At 41.5% G+C, this 14,815-nt stretch overlaps 1 protein-coding gene across 1 annotated transcript in view; it reads left to right on the forward strand.

Annotated features, from left to right (window-relative positions):
• The window catches only part of TRPM7 (transient receptor potential cation channel subfamily M member 7), a gene marked incomplete in the record, with an annotated part of 126,184 nt that overhangs the window by 64,362 nt on the left and 47,007 nt on the right, over positions 1-14,815 (forward strand). The window contains 7 exon segments of the mRNA XM_034782908.1: positions 587-761; positions 2,186-2,309; positions 3,170-3,242; positions 3,605-3,705; positions 4,476-4,610; positions 6,131-6,184; positions 11,716-11,856. Coding sequence (XP_034638799.1) covers positions 587-761; positions 2,186-2,309; positions 3,170-3,242; positions 3,605-3,705; positions 4,476-4,610; positions 6,131-6,184; positions 11,716-11,856 — 803 coding nt within the window.

Raw genomic sequence — 14,815 nt, forward strand, 5'->3', positions numbered from 1 at the left:
TAACCATTACTGATAAGAATGTACTTGAAGGCCCTGAAAATGTTCTGGTTTTGGACATCTTTCCCTCTCTGAAGAATTCCCGACAGTTTTTACATCATGCCATATTCCTTATATATAATATAATGAGAAAACAATCCGTACTTTATTAAAAACATAGTGCCAGTACTCGTTACTAATCTTTTAAAAATTACAAAAATCTTGTTACAAAATAATGCAGTTTTTTCATAGTGACAATGAGCTTTTGTGATGCAGAAAAGGATTATGGTTCATCTTCTAATTTTATTGTTTTAACAAGTGGTGCTGTGAGGCAAGACTGTGGGCGTTAATATGATTTGTTCATGCACTGTTAAATTTGTTGGCTGTATATTCACATACAAATATCATAATTATCTCAACTGCTGTAGCAAAGCAATTTTATGTGAGATGTAGTAACTTTTTCATGTTACTTGTTGACCTGAAGTAAACTTGGAAAAGTTTGCATCACAGCATATTGGTAAAGCTTGGATCAAAGAACATGAAATATTTTTTTAAAAGGAAGATTAATTTTGGCTTCAATATTTATTTGATGTTTTTTACCTTTTTGTAGGAATTGGCCAGGGTGTCCCTGTGGTAGCACTGATATTTGAAGGTGGTCCCAATGTTATCCTCACAGTTTTGGAATACCTTCAAGAAAGTCCTCCTGTGCCAGTAGTAGTATGTGAGGGAACTGGGAGAGCTGCAGACATACTGGCATATGTTCATAAGCAAACAGAAGAGGGAGGGTAAGCCTACATATGATTAACACTTTGACTAATAGTGCTAGACTTGAGTGAGAGCACTTTCCATTAACAAACTTATGTAGGAGCCTTGTGTCCATGAAAGTCAGAGGTTACAAGCGATAACTTCAATCATGCATTCTGTCCAAACTTCCCACACAGCTGTACCGGTAAACCTCAATTCTGAGCTGCCACACTGTTTTGCTTCTGGATTCCTCCTGAGCAGAGACTGCCAGTCATGCCAGATTTTGTAAATTGTGTGGTGCTTTTGTAATGCTTCCAAGGAGACAGTAGGATGAAGTCCTCAAACTCATTTTTGCTTGTGACTGAAATCAGAACTGACCCAGAATTCTCAGAGACACAAGACTAATGTAGTCCCACTGTTACCAAGCTACCTGAAAATACCACTTGAAAGTATTTTAGCTGTCAGACGGTTTCATTTAATGAGCTGTATGTATAGTAAGAGCTTGACTGAAGAGAGAGAGGAAATGATTCTGTATAAACTGTTTGAAAACAATTGTCACCTTAAGACTATTCTGATGGTGTGGGATGTGGCTGCCTACTTGTGAAGTGATGATCCATACAGGAAGGACAATTCATGTGTGTTCCATGAGCCTCACTGGCTTCCAGTTAGTTTTCAGGTATACATAAATAGGACCCTACATATTTAATGCTTTGTCAGAGACTGCCTTTCCTATTGTGATTCTGAGGCAGTAGAGATAAGCTGAGGTGCTAAAGCTAAGAGCCCGCTAGTTTTAATTGTGAAGGAGATAGGAGGCAGGACATACTCAGAGAGAGGGAGTTCGATTTTTGCGTTCACTTTGGTTCTGTTGATCTGCCAAAGCCCAGATTTTATCATCTGGTCATGCTACGGAGCCTAGCTGTTCTCTTAGGATTTTACTGGAGGTTATTGGGTGGTGGAGGTGCTCAGCTGGTTTTGGAGATTGTGGGAAAAGTCCTACTTTGTATGGCCTTAGGAAGAAGGGAAACTTACTTTAGTTTTAGACAATTGTTATAATTATATTGGTAAAGCTTCTACTTGTACCCAGAGCTTTTGGATCGGAATGTCTTAGACCGGGGTACGCACGCGAGCTGATTTTCAGTGGAACTCACGCTGCCCGGATCCTGGCCACCGGTCTGGGGGGTTCTGCGTTTTAATTTAATTTTAAATGAAGCTTCTTAAACATTTTAAAAACCTTATTTACTTTACATACAACAATAGTTTAGTTCTATATTATAGACTTATAGAAAGAGACCTTCTAAAAATGTTAAAATGTATTACTGGTACACGAAACCTTAAATTAGAGTGAATAAATGAAGACTTCTGAAAGGTTGCTGATCCCTGTCTTAGACCATTTGAAATATATTTATTGACGTGCTTACAGTTCATGTATAACAATATGGGCTTTTGGTTGTTTTTGTAATCTTAGAAATATTCCTGATGGAGCAGAACCTGAAATCATTTCAACCATCAAAAAGACATTTAACTTCGGTCAGAGTGAGGCAGTTCATCTGTTTCAGACGTTGTTGGAATGCATGAAAAAAAAAGAACTTGTAAGTGGATTTCAGCATTGGGAAGCCTTTTATTTCAAGCATGTGCACTTGTAAGATCTAATTTTAGATTCATCTCAGATTGTTTGTATCAATCAGGGTTTATCTTTATGGGATGGAATCTGAACAACTGGGAAGATAGAATGGTCCCAAATAAAAGTCAAACTCCAATTTTCTTGTTCATTTTTCTTACCTTTGGTCAAGTGATTCTGCTGACAGTTATTACAGCTGATTATCAATGATGTTTTTGTAACCAGATGTGTAGAAGAGCTTGTTGTAAGCTTGATAGCTTCTCTTTCATCAACACAAAATGGTGTAATAAAAGAAACTTTACAATATAAAATGAACCCAAGAAGTTGTAATTAAAGTAGTATATTGTTGCTTCAGAGAGGCCCAAAAACTGAAATAATTTTTTAATGTTATTTGGTCAGTATTACGGTAAAATGTTTAGTCTTAGTGACCATGATTCAGGAAAGTAGTCCCTAATCAGCAGGATAATTGAGCACATTCTTAATTTTAAGCACAAACATAAAGTCCTATTGAAGTCAATGGGATTTAGGCATTTTGCTTATGGGGTGGTGTTTTGAAAACTGCTTTACTGAATAGGATGGGTTTAAGTACATATTTAAGTATTTTTCTGAATCAGGGCAAGTAGTAGCTTCCCATACTCTAATCCCAATCTTGTGTCAGTATTTGAACACATGAGCTAACAAAGTTCTCATAAACTCAAACTGATTTTAGATTTTTATGTTCTTTATGGTGAAAGGCTTATCCCGTGTACTACAAAATATAGAGGAGATACTGTTTTTATAAGTGAGATGGAATACTTATTTCAGTATTATGCTGTTTTTTTTATAAAACAGATTACCGTATTCCATATTGGGTCAGATGAACATAAAGATATTGATGTTGCAATACTTACAGCGCTGCTAAAAGGTGAGGTTTTAAATTTAAGGGCATTTAATAACCCCAAAATTGCACTATTGCACAATATGAGGGAAAATGTAACAGTTTATATAGTAGAGTGATATTTATGTATTTTTTGTTTACATTTTTTCCGAAGTGAGTAATTGTTCTGTTACAGCTACTTACTTATGACGTGGATATATGGTGTTAAATAATAAAAAATATATTATACATTTGTGTGTTTTCTTTGAGGTAAAAATATTTGTTTCAAACAGTTTTGGGGTGTCTTAATGTGTAATATCCCACCTTAAAATTTGAAAATTTGTGAAATAAGGATTCATTTTATGAGCAACTTAAATTCTAAATGTACATTCTTTGTTTGTTTGATTTAGGTACAAATGCTTCTGCATTTGACCAGCTTATCCTTACGCTGGCGTGGGACCGAGTTGATATTGCCAAAAATCATGTTTTTGTTTATGGACAACAGTGGCTGGTATGTAAATATTCTAGATTAAACATAGTGGTATTTTACAGAACAGAAGCTAAATTATTGTAAAGAATGAACTTTTTGATTCTGTAGAAATAGTAGAATACTGACATTTTTAGGAGAGCAATTTCTGGACATTTAGCTGCTGTGGTGGCTACTTTGTTTGTTTACTTAAAAAAATAAACCCAATAATATTAGATATGTGCTAAATGTTCCAAGTACCAGGGGAAAAAATTCAATACAAAAGATTAAAACTTAACTCTCTTATGTATCAGGAGCTGTAACATCTAAAGATACCGCAACTCATTGGCTTCTTCTGCTTTCATATTACATGATCTTATAAAGCTCTTTAAAAAGAAGCCAGTGGAACAGATTCTTGTTGCTGTCAGTTGGAAGAAACATATATGGGGTATTAAACAGCAGCGTCTTTCTTTTCTTCTGTTGTCTGTGGCTTGTAAATTGGCATGGGTACTAAGGTTCAGATTTTGGTTTTCCTTTTTCCATTAATAAAATAACCTTACAGTACTTTGCAGTCAAAGCACAGGGACATTGTTGGAACTAATGGCAGTTCTGACCTTGTTTGTTTTTGAAGCAACTTGTTAAAAGTTGTTAAATACCCTCTCACTATTTCCTTGCTTACTTTATTGCTGTATATAAATGAGACTGTGTTTTAATTTAGTTCTGCTTGATAAGTAGAGGTACATTTATCTCAGTAATAGTCTTTGAATAAGTAATTAATTTACCACCTTCTCCTCCTTTCCCTCCCCTCCCTTCAGGTTGGATCCCTGGAACAGGCTATGTTAGATGCCCTTGTGATGGATCGAGTTGCGTTTGTGAAACTTCTTATTGAAAATGGAGTAAGCATGCACAAGTTCCTTACAATTCCCAGGCTGGAAGAGCTTTACAACACAGTAAGTTAATGACAGTTGTAGATAATATTATATACTGTATTCAGTTTATAAAGTCACAGCTGTAAACTTGTCATAATTAGAAAAATTTGTAAAAGTAGCTGGTAGAAAACTCCTGGTTTGTATACGTACTTATTTTTAAAGATTACCTAGGAACGTTGTTTTCATGGGCATTTATTCCATATATTTAACTACTTTACTAGGTGACCATACAGAACAGTAGGTGCAACATATAACCATGTATTTCTGTGTTGATCCATTATAAACTAAAGTTTTAGGCATGCACTGAAGGAGATCAGAACATTCTGAATGTCAGCATTTGACAACTAATCAGTACAAGAAGCTTTGAAACTCACTTGTTATCAAAGTTGCGTGCAGGAGTCCCTGTGACCCAAGATGAGGCATCCATGGAGGACAGCTACCTAATGAAAGAAACAATGTTTTATGCTTTTTAGCAATTAATGTGCTTTACATCTTCAGAGTGTTTTTACAAACAGTATGGTAACTGTATGACAGTTACTTTTGGATCTTTCAAGGGAAATTAGAAGGTATAAATAATGTGAATTTTGTTTTAGAAAGCACAAAAATAATCTTTTTCTGTAAGTGAGAGGTGTGGTCTAGTGATTAAAGCAAAGGATTAGGAACTAGGAAACCAGGTTCTACACCCCATTCTGTAAATAATTTTGTTTTATTTTTTTGGACAAATCAGTTAATCTGTCTGAACCCAGTTTCCTCATCTGTAAAATGTGAACAATATTTATCTTTAGAAAGCACTCTCAAACTAAAAAGTTACTATATAAAGGCAATATACTATTGCCATATGTAAATAAATGGTTAACGATTAATATTTTTAATATGTTTAAATATTTAATATATAGCATTTCACACTTTTAAGTGAATTGTACAGAGATGATTTCATACACTGCTGATGTACATCCGCTTCTGGGATGGAGCATGGCAAATGTTTTAACACTACACAGCTGTTTAGAAAAGGAAGACTCTTGTATCAAAGTAAAAACTACTTTTACTTAGTAACTTACCACATGACAAATTCTTTACTCAATTGTTTTCATTTTTAAATTCTGTAAATATGAATGGAATTGATTTCTGTGGTTTAAAAGAACTAAAAAGTAAAATAATACATAAAATTTTACATGAATCCATACATTGATCAATCTGATGTTCCAGTCTGTTTGTGTGAGACAAGAGCTACAGTACATTGACCTGATCTCTCTCACTCACACAAACACATCTGATCTCAGGGTTACAAGATCAGAAACGAAAACCAGAAACAAAGGGGAAATGCTTAGCACATAGTATTGCTAGATGGTGGAATATTTGTATCTGATGGTTGCTCACAGTTTAGAGAGAGAACGTCTTTCATTAAGGTCAATTTGCAAATATCAAGTTTTTGCTTTTGCTTCCATGTTCTCATGTCAATCTTTCATATTTAAGATCACTTATAATTTAACTGTCCAAAATTCTGTGTTTTCTTTTCTTTGTGTGTGTGTGTGTGTGTAAAGAAACAAGGCCCAACTAACCCAACACTCTTTCACCTTGTTCGGGATGTCAAACAGGTATGCTTTAAACTTGTATCAAACAACTATGAAATAGATCTCCTCAATATTTATTCCACTCTGTATGCATCTGAAGAAGTGGGCTGTAGTCCACGAAAGCTTATACTCTAATAATTTGTTAGTCTCTAAGGTGCCACAAGTACTCCTGTTCTTTTAACTATGAAATAAGATGTATTGCTAGCAATTTAAGTCTTAGTGTTTTAGACTGTTAAGTTTATTTTAATATCAACAACAGTTAGCCAATCCTAATTTTATTAATTACATATGAGTATCTTAAACCCAGATTTTGAAAGAGCACCTCGTACAGTCAGGTAGGATGGGAGTATTGATTCTGAGAAGTAGATGATATTACTGTGGCCATACTAAAAGCATTTTCACAACCGTTTTGGAAGGATGATCTGCGGTGATAAGTTAGTAGGCGTGTACCTATAATTAAAGATCAAGGGTAACATTTTCAAAAGCGCTTAAAGTAAAAATCAGTGGGATAATAAAATTTTAGTCCAAGCAAAACTCCAGAGCCACAGGCCTTATGCCATATGGTCATTGTATTAAGACTTAAGATTTGCCTGCCATTACAGCAGCAGTAGTGACTGAAATGGTATTCTAGAGCTATATGCAAAGGAAAATGGATGAGGATCATCCTAGTCAGCTACCTGCTTCAGCCATCTCCTTGTTTAAAAGAGTTTTGAGCCTGATGAAAGAGGAAACTGAAATAGGATTAGTTTTTGTTCTGTAAGATTCTGTTCCCAAAAGAGAAGATACTAGTACTACAAACTACATTAGTCAGTTTCCATTTGCAGTAAGCACCATCTTCAGAGAGTTTGGAGTAAAAGAAGACTGACTGTTCCTAGTCTGTTACCCTTGGTATGTAGTACTTTTTAGTGTTCAATTTTTCTTCCCCCAGAGATTGAATTACACCAATAGTTAAATAGGGCCCAGTCTTGTAAAATGTTTGGGAAGAACTCCTTTGATCTCAGTAAGAGTTCTGCCTACAGAGTCACTGTGTATTGGACCAGTAGTAAAGCTAGTATCCAAGGAGCATGTTCTATTAGGCAGAGCTCCCATTCTTCTTGTCAGATGTGGAGCTTGCCAACGTCATTTGCAGCAGCCTCGTTAGTGGAGTGCAGTCCCTCAGACCACCATCAAATCTGGTCAGAGGGCAGTCATCAGTGATATGTGACATTGTCTGTCGTTGGCCAGAGCTGCATGTGGGATCTTCTTGTTGGCCCCAGGTATGAAATCTGGCTGCACATTGACCCAGGTCTTTTGAAATCAGTTCAGAAGAGCCCATGAGCGGCATGGAGACAAGTTTCTGATGTCAGCTGCAGTCCACTGGTTGGATCATTAGTTTCCCAGAGAAATCTGGACAGGGTAAATGGGCCCACGCTGGAGCCTCAACAAGAAGTGTGCTCTTGGATGGTCAAAGAGATATGTATATAGTGGTAGGCTCAGGTTTGCCCTCATCTTCTCAACCATTCTGGCCATAGTATCTTCATGACGAATGTGTGGGGGAGTGACGTTGCTTAACACAGGGAGCCATGGTACTGGTGTGGGTCAAATCGTCCCAGTTACAATGCACATGGTTAAGTGTAGTTGTGTGTCAGCCAACTTGATGTGAGACGGATCGAGCCAGACCGGAGCATTGTATTCTGCTACAGAGTAACAGAAGGCTAAAACAGATAATCAAAGCATTTGAGAATTTGCTCCCAGTGAAGTGCCAGCCAATTTGCTTGGAAGGTTGTTATGCTACCTCACCGTAGTCATAGTTATGCTCAGATGGTTAGGATATGTGAGAGATCTATGTAGGGTTACTCCAAGGTAGACCAGGTGGGATTTGTGTTTCAAGTAGCGTCCATTGAGAAAGATATTCAGTTCTGGGACTGCTCTGGTGTTGTAAAGATGGAACATACTGAAAAGTGTCTTGGTCACACATGGAGGATAGGTCAATCATTGGTGTCCCTAGCCTCTGTTTGCCAGAAGCTGGGATGGACGATGGGATGGATCACTTGATTATTAGCTGTTCTGTTCATTCCCTCTGAAGCACCTGGCATTGGCTGCTGTCTGAAGACAAGATACTGGGCTAGATCGACCATTGGTCTGACCCAGCATAGCTGTTCTTATGTCGTTGGTTGTAAATGCCAACCACTACAGTGTTTGGCCATCTTAATCAAGTCAGCGTTTAGGGCGTGTTCAAGTTCTGGCAACGGCTTGGACACTTAAGGCAAATGCCATCTGGTATGTGAACTTGCAGGACTGGGTAAACAGAAGGTTGTTTGTGTACAGGTTGAAAAGTGTCGGGGCCAGCACAGAACCTTGGGGTAGACGGTTGGTTTGTCTTTTCCAAGCACTCTCTCTGTCTTTCATATACACTGGGAACATCTGTCGCGAATTAGAAGGTCAACAATGTTGACTACCCATGCTAGGAGTACTCTTGACAATTTGACTAAGAGTACCATGTGCCAGACTGTGTCATATACTGCTTTCAGGTGCAGAAATACAACTCCCATCTTCAGGTTTTTCTTAAAACTGTTTTCAGTGAATGTTATCAAAACTAGCACTTGATTGCAGGTGCTCTTCCCCTTCTGAAAGCCTGCTTGCTCAATGCTGAGTATTGACTCCACTTCTGGAGAGTTGCACTGAAGAGTAAGACACTCCAGCTCTCTGAATGTCACAGACACCAGGGATATAGTTCAATATCTTGCAACATTGTGGGTCTTTCCCCGGCTTCAGGAGAGCAGTGACTTTTGACATTCACCATGTCTTCATAAGTTACTCTCCGTTGACCATTCGTGTGAAGAACTGTGTCAGCCGCTGATGAAGCACTTTGGTACTCATGTTTAGGAGCTCTGGCGATATGTTGTCATAGCCAGCAGCAGTGCTACTCCTAATACCTGAATTTTGTCTATCTCTGTGGCTGTGGACAACTCTGTGTTGCTTAGTGATGTTACTCCAATGGACTTGATGCTAATTGTCATGGACTCGTTGTATGACATGCTGCTTCTTTGAGTTGTTTGACACATTCACCAGATGACTGGCAGCTTGGTTTGGTGTGACAGGTGGTTCAGTGTAGGGCTACTGGCTGCTGATCTGTCCCAAGATGACAAATCAAATTCCAGCGTTTCCAGTTTGAGTGATGTTTAAATTCCAAATCATCTCTTCCCGTTGTGCCCATCTGGCAGCATCCAGTGACCTGATTAGGTGATCAGCAATATCTGGATCGCCACAGGATTCACAATGACTGAGCAGTTTAGTACATTCAGCATCGAGGCATGGCATGTAGACTGGATGGTGGCCACCTACTATGGACATGCAGGCGGCTTGAAGATGTCTTTTTGGAATCGACCGAAAGCTTCATTGACCAGGATGATGTGTGATGGTATGGAGATGATGCTTTTTACTAGAGCATCTGTGTACTTCTTCCAGTCTGCCTTCCTGGAGTTCTATTTCTATTTGTTAAAGGATCTAATGATTGGGAGTTGTGGATGTGACTATGTGGATAACGGAAGCTTTGTGTTGGCTATGTGGGAAGTCTTCCAAGACCAGACATGATACAGGTTGGGAGTGACTATCCACAGATGACATCCAGTTCACATCAGGAAAATATTCATGAGACCATCTGGCTGAGTGGAAGGTGCCTCACTGCTTTGCATCATGGATGAGGGCAAGATCATTGTTAGATGCCCACACTGGCAGTTGGTCTTCATTAGTGTCTGATGCTGGGTTAGGGTGACCAGACAGCAAGTGTGAAAAATCAGGGAATAACAGGCAGCTATATAAGAAAAAGCCCCAAATATTGGGAGTGCCCCTATAAAATAGGGACATCTGGTCACCCTATGCCGGGTATCCCCAGTCAGGATAGTGGCTGTTGAAGTCACCTACTTAGACACCTGGGTGTGCTAGTTTTGGCAGAACTTGCTGGTCCCAGTTAACATTCACTGGCTTGTAAACATTTGTGATTTGGAAACCTCTCACCTGAATCATATCATAGTAGATATAAGTGGAGCTGTATCTGCGGTGTTTCACTGGATATAAATGGTGCGGGTGTGTTTGGTATGTGGGGTGTGGCACAGTAGGTCAAAACTGATTATCTTGAAGCATCTTGCAGTGGCGATGTGCATCTCTTGTAGGCAGATGATGTCAATGTGATGACAGGATAAATAGCTGATAATGCTGCATTTGGCTGCTGACAATCCCTCAACGTTGAACTGCAATACTCTCAGGGCTAGCCCAATGTCTCAAACATTGGGAGAGAGGAGGAGGAATTGCAATAGGAAAGTTGGCTTACAAATGACAGAGATTCAGCCCTAGAAAGGACTTTGAATGCAGTCCACTGTTGGATCATTCGTTTCCCCATTATGACTTGGGTACTCATGGGATGCACAATGAGAATTCTGATCTATTGCCCCCAGAATTCCCACTGAAGTTAATAGATGTTTCATTGTGAGGTAAGGGTCTTCCATAACCTTAACTTAATCCATGGAGTCTCATTAGAAGTATAACTTGGCTCTAGCTGGCCAACACACATGGTATCCCTGATGTAGTGTAAATGAGGATCTTGAGAACTAGCATAACAATAAGATAAAGGCACTGATCTTTTGGGGCAAGTCCTACTTACCCTTATCCTTCCCTTATATGTATAATCTCTAGCAATTTTGAAGACTCAGTAGGCAGTGAAACCAATGTAGGGGGGAAACAGGACGGCCTAACACAGGGTTTCTAATTGGTCGGGCAAGGTCATGAATAGGAGATTAGTACATGATGTCTTCCTGTTCCACCCTAGTTCACAGCCTGCTGAGGGAAGGCGAGACTAGAGCAGCACTTGGGTAATCTTCTACTTCAAGCCATAGAGGGGCAGAAAAGATACCATCACCCATATTCATCCCCAACACCTTCTCTTCTAATCTCACCCCCACAAAAAAGCCAACCCAAAACAAATGTTAATGGAACTTCCATGGGCAAACACTTTGTGTTCAAGTTCCAGAATTTGGAAGAAAATTGCTGAGTATTATGAGGAATATAAATGGATTCTAGACAACGATAAAGATGTGAGATACACTCGCAATGCAAAGGCTTATTGAAGCAAACAAATGATGTTTGGATCCTCTTGGCAAGAAAGAATAGAGCCACTCTAGCAAGCTCCTGTCCTTCCAAGGTCTGCAGGTGTATCAGTCATGTCTCATTGTCAGACAGTTTCGATCTTTTTAAAGAGTATTTTGTGTTTTGTCCTCCACAAAACCTTAGGTTTTCAGTTTTAACTTATTTTGGCTGTTTAAATGAAAATAGGTTAATAGCACTTGAGTTACAAAACCAAAAAAACACATACAACCTCCAGATGGAAAATTACTGTACCTGATAAAGTACAATCTACTCTGCTTTGAAATAGTTTAATATATTAAATCTCAAACAGATTTTTAGAATAGAAGGCTTAACTCACTCGTTATCTAGAATTGACATACATGTGAAAGTGCTGTAAATAAGTTTAACTATGTTGTAATGTATCTGCAAAGCTAAGAGCAGTTTTATATTTCTAGGGAAACCTTCCTCCAGGATATAAAATCAACCTGATTGATGTAGGGCTTGTTATTGAATATTTGATGGGAGGAACCTACAGATGCACCTATACGCGAAAACGCTTTAGAGTCATATACAACAGTCTCGGTGGGAACAGTCGGGTATGTGGAGTTTGATAATGAGAAATTGTTTAAAATGCTTTACATTTAGGAAAACATGTTTTTAAAATGTCTAAACACAAACAACACTTGACTGCTTGTGAAAATTATAGCCCAGTCTTGTAAATCTTTGTTACAGGACTGAATCCATTAAGGGCAATGGGACTAGCTGTGTGATTAAGAATTACTCATGTGAAAAATATTTTACTATTTAAGGCTTTTAGCTACCATGTGGAGATCAAATTTATAATCAATGATAACCATTTCAGTTACATAATTTTTCAGTTAAATAGTCATACATTCGGCTTTTTATAACTGTCTTGTATAGTGTTTTTATCCAAATGTGTTAAGAAACTTAAAAACAACATTTAGCATCTTTTTTTTAACTTCCAGAGGTCTGGGCGTAATCCTTCAAATAATACTCCTCAACTGCGTAAAAGCCATGAGCCTTTTGGGAACAGGGCAGATAAAAAAGAGAAAATGCGACATAATCATTTCATCAAAACTGCACAGCCTTACAAACCAAAGGTATGTTTGTGTCATAGGATTTCACCATTTTTTGATTGTAAATTCTTCAAGGTAAGAAGATTTCAAGGGTGAAATCCTGGCCCCACTGAAATTAGTGGCAAAATATAGTCAATAGATTTTGGGAACAGGGCAGATAAAAAAGAGAAAATGCGACATAATCATTTCATAAAAACTGCACAGCCTTACAAACCAAAGGTATGTTTGTGTCATAGGATTTCACCATTTTTTGATTGTAAATTCTTCAAGGTAAGAAGATTTCAAGGGTGAAATCCTGGCCCCACTGAAATTAGTGGCAAAATATAGTCAATAGTTCTTCTTCGAGTGCTTGCTCATATCCATTCCATTAGGTGTGCGCGCGCCGCGTGCACGATCGTCGGAAGATTTTCTACCCTAGCAACACCGGCGGGTCGGCTGTGGAGCCCCCTAGAGTGGCGCCTTCATGGCGCTGAATATATACCCCAGCCGACCCGGCGCCCTCTCAGTTCCTTCTTACCGCCCCTGACGGTCGTTGGAACTGTGGAGCGCGGCGTAGCTGTTCTCCACTCTCCCTAGCTTATCCAGTTATTCACAGTTATAGTTGTAGTTCTAGTTGTTTATAGTTATATAGTTGGTTATTCACTTGTTTATAGTTGTTATATAGTTAAAAAAAGGGGGATTAAGGGGGTTATCTCCCCCCTTTTTCCCCGGCCGCGTGGTCGGGCTCATGCCCAAGGCTCCCGGCTTCAAACAGTGCGCCTCCTGCGCTAAGCCTATGCCAACGAGCGACCCGCACGACTCGTGTCTGAAGTGCCTGGGAGAGTCCCATCAAACAGATAAGTGCAAGATCTGTAAGGCCTTCAAACCGAGGACCAAGAAGGAGCGGGACTTTCGACTCCGGCAACTCCTTATGGAGGCAGCACTTAGCCCGGACGCTCCATCGGCGCGCCAGGCCCCGGCACCTAGCACCTCGGTGCGTAGTGCCCCAGCGGCACCGACCATGCCGACCACGGCAGACAAGCCTCCACGGCACCGGACCTCATCGGCACCGCACTCACAACAAGTGCCTCGGCGCCGTTCATCATCCCCGGGACATAAAAAATCCCATAAGGCGGGGACCTCAGTGCCGAAGACGCCGGCTCCCCCGGTGCCGGGGGTAGAGCCGCGTCCACCTGTAGAGCACCGAAAACAGGTGCCTCCAGCACCGTCGACTCCGGCTCCAAGGCCGTTGAGTCCGGTGCAGACAGAATCACCACCGAGACCGGCGGTGATACAGTGCCTCCCGTCGACACCGGAGACTTTCGCGACGGCGAGAGACCTGATCGCCCTCACGGAGCCGGCACCGCCACAACCACCGGCACCATCGGCACCGTTGACTCGCCCGGTCCAATCTAGGGGAAAACCTGCCTTGATGCGCCCTCCATCGCAAGGGCTGGAACCGCGGCACCGGTCCAGGTCCCGAAGCAGGTCCCCTCGCCGCTCGCAGTCCCGGCGCCGGATATCACCTCGGCACCGGTCGTACTCGCGGCCAAGATCATCACGGCACCGCTCTACATCTCGGCACCGTTATGATCGTCGGCACCGATCAATGTCGAGACGTAGCTCTCGGCACCGGTACGATCGACGTTCGACTTCGAGAGGCCGCTCCCGGCACCGGGCCTACTCTAGGTCATCGTCTCGATCCAGGTCCGACTCCCGGCACCGGCGAGGCCATCGGCACCGATCGCGATCTCGGCACCGATCGCCGGCACCGCGTAGAGATAGAACATCTCTAGATCGGCACCGGACGGCACCGTATCCCACGGGATTCGTCTCGACGCAGTCGGCACCGCCATGGCCATCGAGATCGGTGTCTCGCTCCTCTGAGGACCTACCAAGATCGGCATACCCCCCTCAGGGACAAGCCGGGGAGCGAGATTTAGGCCATTGGCAAGAGGGAGCAGAGGACCCTGACCAGGGCCCATCTCACTGGTCGTTCTGGACCCCGTGGGCATACCACCAGGCGCAAGGGGCTCCAACAACCTCTCGCTCGGGTCACTCTGATACAAGGGCCCCAGAGTCCACCATCTCTCGCCCTCCTCCAGGGGGCATGGAGGCCTCTGTATCCACACCACCTGACGTCCCGGACCCAAGGGCAGGTGATGCTCCGACCCAGGAACAGGGAGACCAGGATCCTCCCCTGGATCCCTTACCACCAGAGGCATCTTCCTCTTCCTCTCCGGATGAGGCAGTGGCGGGCACGTCGTGCACAGGTCCACCCCCGATAGATCTTCGGGCTCATCAGGACCTGTTACGTAGGATGGCCCGTAACATGGACCTACAGACGGAGGAGATAGTGGAGGTGCAGGACCCCATTGTAAATATCCTCGCGGCGGATGTCCCATCAAGAGTGGCGTTGCCCCTGATCCGCACGATCCAGGCGAACGCAACTACGATATGGCAAACCCCGGCCTCTATC

The sequence above is a fragment of the Trachemys scripta genome, chromosome 10 (assembly GCF_013100865.1).
Source record: "Trachemys scripta elegans isolate TJP31775 chromosome 10, CAS_Tse_1.0, whole genome shotgun sequence".
Taxonomy (NCBI): domain Eukaryota; kingdom Metazoa; phylum Chordata; order Testudines; family Emydidae; genus Trachemys; species Trachemys scripta.